The following is a 15,701-nucleotide window of genomic DNA, read 5'->3' on the forward strand; positions in this document are numbered from 1 at the left end:
AGCACATTTTCATGAATCTGTTGGCCATCTGTATGTCTTCTTTGGAAAAACGTCTATTCAGGTCCTCTGCCCATCTTTAAGTTTTTGTTTTTTTTTAAATATCCTTGCTTTCCTTTTTTTAAAAAAAATTTATTTATTTATTTATTTATTTACTTTTGGCTGTGTTGGGTCTTTGTTTCTGTGTGTGGGCTTTCTCTAGTTGCGGCGAGCGGGGGCCACTCTTCATCGCGGTGTGTGGGCCTCTCACTGTCGCGGCCTCTCTTGTTGCGGAGCACAGGCTCCAGATGCGCAGGCTCAGTAGTTGTGGCTCATGGGCCCAGTTGCTCCACGGCATGTGGGATCTTCCCAGACCAGGGCTCGAACCCGTGTCCCCTGCATTGGCAGGCAGATTCTCAACCACTGCGCCACCAGGGAAGCCCCATCTTTAAAATTTGATTGTTTTATGAGTTGTATGAGTTCCTTATATATTTTGGATTATAACCTCATATCCGATATATGATTTGCAAATAGTTTCTTCCAGAGGTTTCCTTTTCATTTTGTTGAAGGTTTACTTTGTTGTGCAGAAGCCTTTTAGTTTTATGTAGTCCCGCTTGTTTATTTTGCTTTTGTTACCTTTGCTTTTGTTGTTTTTAATAAATTTTAAAATATTTTATTGAAGTATAGTTAATTTACAATATTGTGTTAGATTCAGGCATACATCACAGTGATTCAGTTATACATTGAGCATAGTTCTCTGTGCTATATGGTAGGCCCTTGTTGGTTATCTACCTTATATATAGTAGTGTGTACATGTTAATACCAACCTCTCAATTTAGCCCTCCCCCGACCACCACCCCTCCGCTTTCCCCTTTGGTAACCATGAATTTGTTTTATGTCTGTGAGTCTCTTTCTCTTTTGGAAATAAGTTCATTTGTGTGTGTGTGTATATATATATATATATATATATATATATATATATATATATATATATATACTCTCTCTCTCTCTCTCTCTATATATATATATATATAGAGAGAGAGAGAGAGAGAGTCCACATATAAGGCATATTATATGATATTCATCTTTGGCTTACTTCACTTAGTGTGATAATCTCTAGGTCCATCCATGTTGCTGCAAATGGCATTATTTCATTCTTTTTTATGGCTGAATAATATACAATTGTATATATGTACCACATCTTCTTTATCCATTCATCTGTTGATGGACATTTAGGTAGATTCCGTGTCTTGGCTATTGTAAATAGTGCTGCAATGAACACTGGGATGCATGTATTTTTTCAAATTACGGTTTTCTCCAGATATATGTCCAGGAGTGGGGCTGCAGGATCATATGGTAGCTTTATTTTTAGTTTTTTAAGGAACCTCCATACTGTTCTCCATAGGAGTTGTACCAATTTACATTCCCAGCACCATTTATTGAAGAGACTCTTTTTCCTCTATTGTATAGTCTTGCCTTCTTTGTTGTAGGTTAATTGACCATAGGTGTATGGGTTTAGTTCTGTGAAAAATGCCATTGGTGACTGGATAGGGATTGCATTAAATCTGTAGATTGCATTGGGTAGTGTAGTCATTTTGACAATATTGATTCTTCCCAAGAACATGGTATATCTTTCCATCTGTTTATGTCATCTTTGATTTCTTTCATCAGCATCTTATAGTTTTTGGAGTACTGGTCTTTTGCTTCCTTTGGTAGGTTTATTCCTAGGTATTTTATTATTTTTGATGCGATGGTAAATGGGATTGTTTCCTTAATTTCTCTTTCTGGTCTTTCATTGTTGGTATATATAAATGCAACAGATTTCTGTATATTAATTTTTGTTACCTTTGCTTTTGATATCAAATCCAAAAAATCATTGCCAAGACTGATCTCAAGAAGCTTACAACCTATGTTTTCTTCTAGAAGTTTTATAGTTTCAGGTCTTCTGTTCCAATGTTTAATTCATTTTCAGTTAGCTTTTGTGTATGGTGTAAGTTAGTGGTCCAGTTTTGTTTTTCCATGTGACTGTTCAGTTTTCCCAATACCATTTATTGAAAAGACTGTCCTTTCTCCATTGTATATTCCTGGCTCCTTTGTCATAAATTAATTGACCATATATGTATGGATTTATTTCTGGAATCTTTATTTTGTTTCATTGATCTATGTGTCTGTTTTATGCCAACTCCATCCTGCTTTGATTACTATAGCTTTGCAATATTGTTTGAAATTAGGACACATGATACCTCCCACTTTGTTCTTCTTTCTCAAAATTGCTTTGGCTATTCAAGATCTTTCATGGTTCCTTCTCAAGATTGCTTTGGCTATTTGGGATCTTTTGTGGTTTCATACAATTTTAGGATTGTTTGTTCCACTCCTGTGAAAAATATCATTGGAATTCTTAGAGAGATTTCATTGAATCTGTAGATTGTTTTGGGTAGTATCAGCATTTTAGCAACATTAATTATTCCAATCTATGAGCACAGAATTTCTTTCCGTTTATGTCTTCCTTGATTTCTTTTGTCAACATCTTAGAGTTTTCAGTGTACAGGTATTTTCACCTCCTTGGTTATGTTTATTCCTAGGTATTTCCTGCTTTTTCATGCAACTGTAAATGGGATTGTTTTCTTAATTTCTCTTTCTGATAGTTCATTATTAGTGTATAGAAATGTAACAGATTTCTGTATTTTGACTTTGTTTTCTGCACATTTACTGAATTTATTTATGAGTTCTAATAGCTTTTTGGTGATCTCTTTAGGGTTCTCTATAAGTAGCATCATGTCATTCACAAAGAGCAACAGTTTTACTTCTTCCTTTCCAATTTGGATGCCTTTTATCTCTTTTTCTTGCCTTTTATCTCTTTTTTCTTGTCTTATCCTAGTGCTGTGGCTAGGATTTTTTAATACTATGTTGAATGAAAGTGTTGAGAGTGGGCATTCTTGTCTTGTTCCTGATCTTAGAGGAAAAGCTTTCAGCTTTTCACTGTTGAGTATTATGTTAGTGATATACTAACATAATACTATGTTATATTTGGGTTTGTCATATATGGCCTTTATTATGTTGTTGTATGTCCCCTCTTAATCCACTTTGTTGAGAATTTTTATCATAAATGGATGTTGAATTTTATCAAAAGCTTTTTCTGCATCTATCGAGAGGATCATATGATTTTTATCCTTTGTTTTGTCGATGTGGTGTATCATGCTGATTGATTTGTGGATACTGAACCATCCTTGCTTCCCTGGAACAAATCCCACTTGATCATGGTGTAAGCTCCTTTTAAGGTATTATTGAGTTCTGTTTGTTAATATTTTGTTGAGGATTTCTGCATCTATGTTTGTCAGGGATATTGGCCTGCAATTTTCTTTTCTTGTGGTATCCTTGTCTAGTTTTGGCTTCAGGATAATGCTGGCCTTATTAAATGAATTTGGAGGAGTTCCCTCCTCTTCTGTTTTTTGGAAGAGTTTGAGAAGGATTGGTATTAATTCTTTAATGTTTGGTAAAATTCACCAGTGAAGCCATCTGGTCCTGGACTTTTGTTGGTTGGGAGGTTTTTGATGACTGATTCAATCTCCTTACTGTAATCAGTTTGTTCAAATTTTCTATTTCTTCATGATTCAATCTTGGTTGGTTGTACGTTGCTAGGAATGTATCCATTTCTTTTAGGTTGTCCAATTTATTGGCACATATTTGTTCATAGCAGTCTCTTATGATCCTTCATATTTTGTGGTATCAGTTGTAACATCTAAAATTTCATTTCTGATTTTATTTGAGTCCTCTTTCTTTTTTTTCCTTGGTAAGTCTAGCTAAAGTTTTGTCTATTTTGTTTATCTTTCAAAGAACCAGCTCTTAGTTTCATTGAATTTCATTGATCTTTTCTATTGTTCTTTTAGTGTCTATCTCCTTTATTTCCATTCTGATCTTTGTTATTTCCTTTTTTCTATTCATTTTTGGCTTTGATTGTTCTTCCATTTCTATTTCCTTGAGGTGTAAAGTTAGATTGCTTATTTGAGGTATTTCTTGTTTCTTAATGTAGGCATTTATCCCTATGAAATTCCCTCTTAGAACCACTTTTGCTGCATCCCATAAGTGTTGATATGTTGTATTTCCATTTTCATTTGTCTTAAAGTATTTTTTAATTTGTCTTTTGGTTTCTTCTTTGACCCAATTTTCCTTGACCAAATTTGTGAATTTTCCAATTTTCTTCTTGTAATTGACTTCTAGTTTCATACTACTGTGGTCAGAAAAGATGCTTGATATGATTTCAGTCTTCTTAAATTTATTAAGACTTGTGCTGTTGCCTAACATATAATCCATCCTGGAGAATGTTCCATGTGCACTTGAGAAGACAGTGTATTCTGTTGCTTTTGCATGGAATTTCTATATACGTCTCTTAAGTCCATTAGTTCAAACTTGTCATTTAAGGGCAATGTTCCTTATTGATTTTTTAGTCGGGAAGATTTTTCCATTGATGAAAGAAGGGTGTTAAGGTCCCCTACTAATATTGTATTGCTGTCTCTTGGTCCCTTTAGATCTGTATTTGCTTTATATATTTAGGTGCCCCTATATTGGGTGCATATTTACAAACATTATATCCTCTTGTTGGATTGACCCCTATATCATTATATAATGATCTTGTCTCTTAATACAATCTTTGTCTTAAAGTCTATTTTGTCTGATATAAGTATGGTTACCCCAGCTTTCGTTTGGTTTTATTTGCATGGAATACCTTTTTCATCCCTTCACTTTCAATCTGTGTGTACCCTTACATCTCTAGTGAGTCTCTTGTAGGCAGCATGTAGATGCCTATAAGAAATTTAAAATAGATGGGTCTATTTAAAAAAATCTAATCAGCTAGTCTGTGTCTTTTGATTGGAGAATTTAGTCTATTTACATTTAAAGTAATTATTGATATGTATGTACTTATTGCCATTTTGTAAATTATGTTCTGGCTATTTTATGATTCTTTTGCTCCTTTTTTCTTCTCTTGCTCTCTTCCTTTTAGATTTGATAATATTCTTCAGTAGTTCAGTAGCTTAGATTCTTTTCTCTTTATCTTCTGTGTATCTACTATAGGTTTTTGCTTTGTAGTTACCATGAAACTCACTTAAAAAAATCTTATATTTGTAATGATTTAAGTTGATAATAACTTAAACTTGAATGCATTCTAAAGCTCTCCATTTTATCCCCCCCCACATTTTATGTTTTTGATGTTATAATTTACATCTTTTTATCTTGTGTATTCATAAAAAAATATGTAAAAATATGTATTTTTGTGTATTTATCCATTTATATAAAATTGAGCATGGAGAAAATCTGTACATCAGATTGTTGTTAATGATAGATACTATAGAAATGGGGGTCAGAGATTGGAGAATTGAAGGTAAGGAAAAATGTAAAAGAAGAAGAGTGGGAGAGGGAAAGAAAGAGGGAAGAGAAGAAGAGAGAGAGGAGGAGGAAGGTGGGGAGGTGGGCATAGGAGGAGGAGAAAAGAACAAAGAAGGGGAGGGGAGGAGAGGGGAAGGATGGCAATGATAAAAAGAACAAACATAGTATTACTAACTCTGTCAGAACAAATCAAACTACATGTACCTATACACATGAAATTAGTCTCTTGAATACTAAGCTACTCTCTCCATGTGGTAGAAATTTATGTCATTTTCACTTTATTCCTTAGTATTTTTAATATTGCAGAACTACTATATTCATGTATTTGTTATATTGTTCCAGTCACCTAGTACATAACAAAATGCTCCAAACTTGGTGACTTAAAACAGAACAACAACATTTATTTTGCTTAAAAATCTACCATGTAGGTAGAGCTCAGTGAGGACAGCTTGCCTCTGCTCCACTTGACATCAGCTGAGGCAGCTCAAGGGCTGGGGACTGTAATCTCTGAAGGCTTGTCCATTCACAGTCTGGCAGGTGATAAAGGCTATAGTCTGGGACTCACTCAGATGACATCTCCGCAGGGAGACCTTTGTAGTCACCCAATCTAAAGTAGCCTGCTGTTTGTCTTGACCACATTCCCTATATTATTTTCTTAACAGCACCTATCATTAGATGACGTTCTTCAGTTTAATTATTTAGGATTACTAGAATGTCAACAGGAATCTGTTCTCCCTTGTTCACTGTTGTATCCCCAGAGTATGACTCAGAGCCTGGCATGTAGTAGGCGTTGAAGTCAATATACATAAATTTATCACACTGATGTCAAATGGAACTACTTTAATCATCAAGGGTTAATTATACACTTTTGCCACATGAAGGTAAACCCGTCAGAAAGAAACAAGTGTAAAAGGTTTAATACTAATTCCATGGGAAAAAAATAGTAGAGAGGCCCCAAAACTCCCCACAATGCAAAGTGCAGGCACACTGCTCTCTGGAGAAGAGAGCAGCTGCAGGCAGTGTCATACCCACCTTGCAAATGGAAGTTCAGTGTCAACAACATCTGTTACTTTGCATTTTCTGTTAATCAGAATTGCAATTGGCTGTGTAGTTTTCTTTGCATTTAAGATGTTAATTTGTTTATTAAAATTTTGAATTAATCCCTAGGTAAACCGTTTTTCACATAAAGTAACATTAAAATAAAAATAACAAATGAGCACTATGGACCTTCAAGAATGTTTTCCTCCAGCATGAATCAGTACCTGAATTTGAGAAGCAATGGAATAAGGGTTAACACCCATAATATATATGTATATATATGTTTTTATTATTTTTTTTTAATTCAAATATAGTTGATTTACAATATCATGTTAATTTCAGGTATACAGCACAGTGATTCAGTTACACATATATACATTATATATATATGTTTCTAAAAACCTCAGAAACTGATAGGAAAAAAGCAAACAATCAAATTTTAAAGTAGACAGTGATTATGAACAGAATCCACGAAATAAGTTACATACATGCCAATGAATGAATGAAAATACAATTAACTTCATTAATAAGATGCAAATCACAACAACAATGTGATGCCATTCTAACTTATCAGTCTAGCAAAACTAAGAGAACTGATAGCATCAGTTTTGGCAAGGATGTAGGTAAGCAGGACCTCTTATACATCGTAGGTGCAAAGGTAAACCTTTCAGCACAGTTGGGCCATAGTTTTCAAAATTAAAACGTACATATTCTATGACCTACAAAACGCCACTTCTGAAAATCCACTTTTATCTGTCCAAAGGCAGTCATTCAATGCAGCATTATCTGCAACAGCAAAATAATAACAACAACAGAATGAAAAGGAAATAACCAGAACTCCTTTTAGGAGAACAACTAATAGGTACTCTATTATGGCACATCCATGCAACAAAACACAGTGCAGCTGTTAGAAAAGATACCTCTGGGGTTTCTCTGGTGGGGCAGTGGTTGAGAATCTGCCTGCCAATGCAGGGGACACGGGTTCGAGCCCTGGTCTGGGAAGATCCCACATGCTGCGGAGCAACTGGGCCCGTGAGCCACAACTACTGAGCCTGCGCGTCTGGAGCCTGTGCTCCGCAACAAGAGAGGCCGCGACAGTGAGAGGCCCGCGCACCGCGATGAAGAGTGGCCCCCGCTTGCCACAACTAGAGAAAGCCCTCGCACAGAAACGAAGACCCAACACAGTCAAAAATAAAAAAATTAATTAATAAACTCCTATCCCCAACATCTTCTATTAAAAAAAAAAAAAAAAAGAAGATACCTCTGTATGCACAAATTGGAAAGACTTCCATATGTTTTAGTGAAATCAGTACTTTGAAGATCAGTATGTACTGTATAATCTTTCTTTAAAGCTATATGTTTATACACAAACACATACATATATATATATATATATATATACACATATATTTGAATAAACATATAAAACAGCCTGAAAGGCAAACACTAACAACAGGAGTTAACATCTGAAGGTCCAAGTGAGAACTTTCACTTTTTACTTTTTAAAGCACTTTCACTGCTCTTTTACATGGATATATAATTATCCAAGGGCATAAATGGATTCTTAAAACTATTTTCAGACATGTACAAAATTTTTCATGACACTAGGCTTTACTTATTTTTATTTTAAAAATAATACAATTATGTAATTATATATATTACTCCTACTGAAGTTCCTACTATCAAATGGTACCCTAGCACCTAAAAGCCTTACAGCCTACATAGTTAAGTATCCATATTGTACATAATGCTAGAGAGAATTTATCTGCTAGAAAACTTTGTTCACCACTACATCCCACCACCTCAAACAGTATTTAGAGCTCAATAATTTTGAATAAATAAGTGTGTTTACAATTTCATAAACAAGTCTTAACTTTCAGGTTTTCTTTCCTTCTTTGTTAATTAAGAGTCTAGAAATTACTTCCATCCCCCAAAGCAACATCCTCTGTAGCCAAAGGTGGCTAAAATGCTGGTTTTCAAACTTACCAGAGGCTCTAGTTTTATAGGCTGCTGTCGTTTTCTTGTCCTCTCCTGAGCTTTTGTAGTGTGCTTAAATGTCAGGAATTGTGTATCAGCTTCATTTTCTGTGGGTGTTACAAAACTCAGTCTTCCCTTTGCTTTTAAACTGTTCAGTCTTGTAAGTGCAGGGTTTTCCATCAGCTCTCCAATACTTTCCAGGTCCAACTCATTGTCTGAGACACGAAAAGCCATCTTCACTCCTGGAGAGGGGTTAGGGTCAAGAAAAGAAAAATGAAAAGTAGAGCAAAAGGATTGGGGAAGTAGGGCTAAGTGGAGGGGTTTTAAGAACCACGGAGAGCTGAATTTGCTTATCCCCAAAGAAAACCTATCATCAAAGTTACCCCATTCTTCCCAAACTGAGGACCTAAACCAGAGGAATGAAAATTTGGAACTATGCCTGGCCTTCTAGAAGCCCCGTAGCTGGGGTGGGACCCAGGAATTTGCATTTCTAATAACTTCCTGGGTGATGCTGTTGGCTGCCTCTGATTTGGGGACCACAATGGTCCAGATTTGGAAGGATGAAGAGAAATGCCATTATACTGAGATCGTTTCTCACACTTGAGTATGCAAAATAATTCTGGGGGTCGGGGTAGTGTTCAAAATGCAGGTAATTCTAATGCAGGTAATCTGAGATATATAGCCTAGGTACTCACAGAGAAACCAAATAAAGGGAAAAAAGAGTTGAAGGCTAAAGCGTAAAACAGCGCTTCTGGAGATTTTATGTGGATGAGAATCACTTGAAGAGCTTGTGAAAAGGCAGATTCTGATTCATAAGCAAGGTCCCAGAACACTAGAACTATGAGCCTTTTGTAGCGGTCTTGTACCCTCACCACCTCACACTCCGGTCCCACCAGATGGGTGGAAATACTTTACTTAATAACAGTATTACAACACACGAGGTCTTGAACCAGGTGTCAGCAGGCCCAGGTTTTAGTCTAGATCAGCACTGGCCAACCAAAATATAATGCAAATCTCCTATGCAATTTAAAATTTTCAAGTAACCACATTCAAAAACAAAAAAGGAAATTAATTTAATAATGTTCTTTATTTAACATGTACAAGATATTATCATTTCAACATGTAATCAATATAAAACTTATTAATATGATAGTTTCTTTTTTGTTACTACGTCTTCAAAGTATTTCACCTTTAGGGCACATCTCAATTCAGACTAGCCCCCTGTGGCTAGTGGTTACCACACTGACTAGCAGAGGTCCAGACCTGACCACTCCGTGTGTGACCTTGGACAAGTCTCTTGATAGCTCTGTTCCTCGGTTTCCAGCCCTCTAAATTGCTAGGTAGGTAGTAGGTATCACTAAAATGCCTTTCCATTGGCCTTCTCTGCCTCTCTGCCTCTTTGAGCCTTTCCTTATGTGCTCCAAAAGCATAAGTCTCCCGCCTCGGAGTTTAGCCCCACAGCTCGATTCCTCAGGACTCACCAAGTCAGACTAGACCAGCAGCCGCCTCAGACGGTCTCCTGAGACAGAGAAAAAGTAGGTCTAGGAGTAGAAAGTTGTCTCTAAGCCGAGAATGTTTCCCGTTGCCTAGCAGCCACCAGGCCTCCACTGAGGCTCACTGCGCCTGTGCGCGACCTGTCGCCACGGCAACCCCTCAGCCAACTGCAGCTCTGGGTCCAGGACTGTGCCGGGCAGTCGAGCCAATGACTGTCTCTGGAAATTTCCTTACGTCACTGATTGCTGGAGAGCTCGCACTAGACCTGACGGCTTCTCCGTGCTGGGCAGTGTTCACGGGCTGGGCTGGAAGGCCAGGCAGCCAAAGGAGTTGGTTGCTTATGTTTGTTCCTTCGCTTATCAACCACCCACGCTCACTGCACCTCCCTCCTCCTCCAGGAATCTTTTCTGTTGCCCCTCGAGAGGCTTGAGGCTGCCTTGGCATTCGCTTTAATCTAACTTGCTGTGGTTAGAAGAATCAAGTGCCTGCGTAGACAGTTCACGTCCCGCTCTCTGAGGGAGCGACCGTCCTGCGTCTCTGCCCCACCCACCGACCTCCTCCCGGGAGTGTCCTAAGGCGCTAGGAAATGCGGGCTCTTCTTCCGCTCAGACTTCATCGTGTCCTTTTCTGCTGATGTTCTTTTCCGCCTGGAAGGTAACTTAGTGTCAGGCAAAGCCCGAGCCCATATTAATTGGTCCCTGCACCGTATTCACCAAAGCAGACCCTGGATCTTGTTTGGCATTTAGACCCACCGGATTAAGTCTCCAAAGACTGCTGCTAATGCTGTATGGAAGCGACCCCACCGATGCCCCGTGCAGGTTGCTTACTGAAGTTACCTGACCCCCGTTAGTGATCTGGGGAAGCAGCCTTTTACCTGCCTCGGGGAAATGTTACACCACATGGCAGAGGCTTGGTTTTCAACCGCCCCTCCAAAATGACATAATCACCGCTGAAACTTATTATTATATTTTGTCCTTTTTGGTACGCCCCCCCTAAAAAAAAACACCTTGATATTTGTTTCTTGCCTTGAAAGCAAAGTCCTGTATGAGGTGCTTTACATATCATACTCACAACCTGAATTTTCTCAGTCTTAAGATACTCAGGTATGTATTTTCCATGCAGGCATGACACCACTTACAAAGGAGAGGCTCATATAATAATAGAGCTGGAATGGAGAAAACAGATCACTCAATCCAATTACTCCCCCATTTCATTTTTTTTTTTAAAGATTGATTGATTGATTTTGGCTGTGACGGGTCTTAGTTGCAGCATGTGGGACCCTTAGTTGCAGCATGCGGATTTCTTAGTTGTGGCATGCATGCGGGATCTAGTTCCTCGACCAGGGATCTAATCCCGGCCCCCTGCATTGGGAGCATGGAGTCTGATCCACTGGTTCACCAGGGAAGTCACCCTCATTTTGGTAATAAGAGAACTGAGACCCAGAGAGAAAGTAAATAATTTACTCCAGGTCAGGCACCTAGTCCTGGCAGAGGTAAAACTGGAATACAGATCTCCTAATCCTTAATCAGGAACAGCACACAGCAGTGGAGTAATTTCAGTTTAGAAACAATTCAGATAAACTTCAAATGTAGACATAATAAATACTAATTCCCCAGAGATGCAAGGTACACACAGGTAATCAATCAGAGCCAATAAAATATAAACCAGTAATGAAAAAAAATTCAAAACCAACCCAGTATACATAAAAGCATATTATAATAATATGCAGTGTTAGACACACACCCCAAAATAGACTTCATTTTGGATGTGCAATGAATATTTTAATCTGTTGCTTTCAAAGTTTATGTGGGGGAGACATAGTATATTGCTCCTCAGTTCAAGAATTTCTTTGTTAGTCGATGAAGGTGATTGTATTCTAATGTTACCTTATGCAGCTAAGAGCATTCATTCCAAGAACCAAGAAGGGTGCAGGATAGAAGACATGGACACATAGAGTTTTATGAAGGTATCGCTGTATTGAACACTACTCACCAAATCTCTCCAAACTTATTTTTTTAACGTGGCAAGATGTCATATTCATTATCAAACAAGAGCTTTGTTTATTGCCTATTGATTGTTTCAGAGCTCTTGTAAGTAGCAATAATTGTTACTATTTATTGGGTGCTCCTTATGTACCAGGTACTGTACTATATGTTTTGTATTTATTATCTCAAATACTTCCAACAAACCTAAAATTCCCATTTCATAGCTAAAGAACTAGGCTATGAAAGGTTTATGAGAACTAGATTAAGAAAACAGTAATACTAAGTAAAAATGGTTAAAACTTAGTGAACATGAAGTTAAGATTTATATGCTGGATCCTTTGTGAAGTTTTCTTCACCATCATACTATTCATTGCAACAGCTTCATATTATTTTAGAGGTATTATTGTACCTACTCCACCACTAAGGAAATTGAGGCTTAAAGAGGTTATGTAATTTACCCAAGATCAGTCCAGAAGTGGCAAATGGCAGAGCTAAGATACAAATTGAGATCCATCAACTTATTTTTTTTCAATTAATTAATTAATTAATTTTTAGCTGTGTTGCTGCGCATGGGCTTTCTTTAGTTGCGGAGAGCCGGGCTACTCTTCATTGCGGTGCGCGGGCTTCTCATTGTAGTGGCTTCTCTAGTTGCGGAGCATGGGCACTAGGGTGTGCGGAGGCTTGGTAGTTGTGGCACATGGGCTTAGCTACTCCGTGGCATGTGGGATCTTCCTGGACCAGGGCTAGAACCTGTGTCTCCTGCATTGGAAGGCAGATTCTTAACCACTGCGCCACCCGGGAAGCCCTGAGATCCATCAACTTTAATAGTTAAAATTCTATAATATTAATCTTGGAATTCTGCTACTGGATGTACGGTGGACTATATTCTGAAAAATTCCTGAAGTGAAACACCTATATGTTTGGATAAACTCCAAGGCACATTATTTTAACTGTATTGCTGAACTCACAGGAATTAAGAGAATCGTAACAATATAGCACTGTTGATGGGAATGTAAATTGGTGCAGCTGCCATGAAAAATAGTATAGACATTCCTCAAAAAATTGAGAATAAAAATACCATATGATCCAGCTATTCCACTTCTGGTTATTTATCCAAAGAATACAAAAACACTTATTAAAAAAAATACATGCACCCTTATGTTCATCACAGCATTGTTTACAATAGCCCAAATATGGAAACAACCTAAGTGCCCATCAATAGATGAATGGATAAAGAAGATGTGGTATTTATGCACAATGGAATATTACTCAGCCATATAAAATATAAAATCTTTGAGACAACATGGATGGATCTTGAGGGTACTATGCTAAATGAAATGACAGAAAAAGACAAATACCATATTATTTCACTCATATATGGAATATAAAATAGTAATAATAAATGAACAAACCTAACCAAACAAAACCAAAAAGATAGATACAGAGAACAGAGAAGTGATTTTCAGAGGGGACTGGAGATGGTGGGGAGGAGGAAATGGGGGTTAACTCTATGGTGATAGGTGGAAACTAAACTTTTGGTGGTGAGCATGCTGTAGTGTATACAGAAGTTGAAATATAATGTTATACACATGAAATTTATATGTCATAAACTAATGTTATTGCAATAAATTTTTAAAATGTATACATAAAATGGGTGTAGCTAATTGTATTTAAGTTATACTTTAGTAAAGTTTATCCAAGAAATAATAAAATTGTCTTTATGCACAAACATTTTTTTTAAAGTAACAATCGTACTCCTAGAATTATGCTTCAAAATCACTTGAGGCTTTTCTAAACATACAGATTTCTAGGCTCATGTCAGACCTGGTAAATAAGAATCTTTGGAATTGGCATTTAGGCAAATATCTGCTTAAAAATTTCTATAGATGAAAAAAAAAAATTTCTATAGATGAATCAAATGAACATCTCTGGTTAAGGACCACATCTGCAGGTGAAAATATATGAAGATTAAAAGATGTTAGATTAAGTAGGTCATAAAACAGTTTGCATAACAAAGCACAAGTGTATGTAAACTCAGCAAACTCTATGGAAGAAAAACATAAGCGTTTATGAGATTCATGGGTATTTTAAGTTATATCCTTTGCTTTTCTGTATATTTAAAAATAAAAGCCATATACCACTTTTGTATTGAGAAAAGTGAGTTATTTTTAAATTAGCACAAGAAAATATATAAGAGCATAAAATAGAGAGACCATGAACTTGGTGGAGGCCAGGGTGAAGGGATCAGGAACACTGGTGGAGGATTTAGCCTTCAGTGTAAAGAAGAGCCACCCTGTTCCGTGTGGAGGGAAGGAAGGTCGAAGTGGGTTAGGTAAATGGGTAGACTTGGGCCAGATTTCTTCTTTTTTCTCTGTGAAGTAGTAGGTGAGGTCAGCTGCTCCTAAGGATGGAGGTGCTCAGGCTCCAAATAATTTATACTGGGGTGGGGGGGTAACTCATCTTTAGGCTTGACTGTCCACAGTTTAATTTCAGGGTCTGTGAACTGCTTAAAATTGTATTCATGTTTGTGGGTGTACATTTGTCTATAGCTGTTAAATTCTCAAAGGAGCCTGTGACCAATCACCCCTCAGAGTTGGGAATTATACCTGCTCTGCAAGTGTTCTGGCCTTAAGTGTAGGTCACATAGCTCAACTTTCTGGGGTGAGGGTGGTGGTGGTGGTTGTGGTTGTGGTATCATGTTTTGTTGCTCTATCACCACCTTGTGGTCAAATGAATGCACAGCCAAAGGAGGTTTTGAGTCACATATTTTGAATCAGGGCAATAGCTTCTCATCTTAGCTATTTGGAGGGGGCGTGGGACATTCTATGGTCTAATGTCCTACACATTATGAGATTTAATGATGATTACAAAGTTTTCCTCAAAAATGTTGAACCGATGTTAATTATTCATGAATGAGATGACCTGCCCAAGCCCAGATACTTTTATTCCAATTAAAGGTCTTTGCAGAAGTGATCTCTGACCCAGTGTTGAATGTTTTGAAAGACCATAGAGCAGTGCTCCTTAAACTTAACTTTGTGTTAGGGGTAACTTAGAGAGTTTTGAAAACCCTGACACCCAGACCACACACCATCCTAATTAAACTAAGAGTGAGAGACCCAGACATCAGGGTTTTTTCTAGCGTCCCCTTCCCCAGGTGATTCCAATGTCCAACCAAGTCCAAGGGCCTCAGCCACAGGGTCCTGCTATTCAAGATGTGCTGTATAAGCCAGCAGCATTAGCATTCCCTGGGAGCCTGTTAGACTGCAGAATATCAGATCCTGCCCCAGACCTCTTGAATCAGTCTGCATTTTAATAATTCTCAGGTGGCTCATTGCATATTAAATTTAAGAAGTGCTATTAAAGAGAACAGAATGGGTGTCCAGTAGGTCTGCTGGATACACAAGGAAGGAATGGTGCTCAAAAGGTAGGCTTCTCATGTTTGATCACTGCCAGTTACAGGAAATGTGTGACTTCTATGCCACTGCTGGACAGTTCTAATTGTCAGAAAGTTCTTTTTTTGGTAGATGTCAAAATCTACTTCCTTGCCCGTTCTGCAAATTGCCCCCATGATCTCTTTTAAAATATTTGAAGGCAGAAATATCTTTCCCTTAATCTTCCTTCTTTGAATCCCTCCCTCCCGACATTTCAGTTTCTTTAGTCTATGTATGATATTTTTGCAGAACTCCTACTAATTCTACACTAAAATGGCTCTCAGAACTGAAGGTGAGATTCTAGATGTGGTGTGATGCAATGGGAATAGTAAGAAAATGACTTTCCTTTATTTAGAAATTCTACTAAAGACTCCTTTTTCTTCCTGAAAATATTAGTCAGGATCTCTGTCAAATGCTA

The 15,701-nt window shown here is 37.6% G+C and overlaps 1 protein-coding gene across 1 annotated transcript in view; it reads right to left on the reverse strand.

The window, feature by feature from the left end:
• DNAH6 (dynein axonemal heavy chain 6) overlaps nt 1-8,607 on the reverse strand; it is a 299,272-nt gene extending 290,665 nt beyond the window's left edge. Inside the window, exon 1 of the mRNA XM_065890616.1 lies at nt 8,383-8,607. Within this exon, the coding sequence (XP_065746688.1) occupies nt 8,383-8,607 (225 nt within the window). The remainder of the gene's footprint in view (nt 1-8,382) is intronic.
• Nucleotides 8,608-15,701: the final 7,094 nt, after the last annotated feature.

The sequence above is a fragment of the Phocoena phocoena genome, chromosome 14 (assembly GCF_963924675.1).
Source record: "Phocoena phocoena chromosome 14, mPhoPho1.1, whole genome shotgun sequence".
In the NCBI taxonomy this organism is placed as follows: domain Eukaryota; kingdom Metazoa; phylum Chordata; class Mammalia; order Artiodactyla; family Phocoenidae; genus Phocoena; species Phocoena phocoena.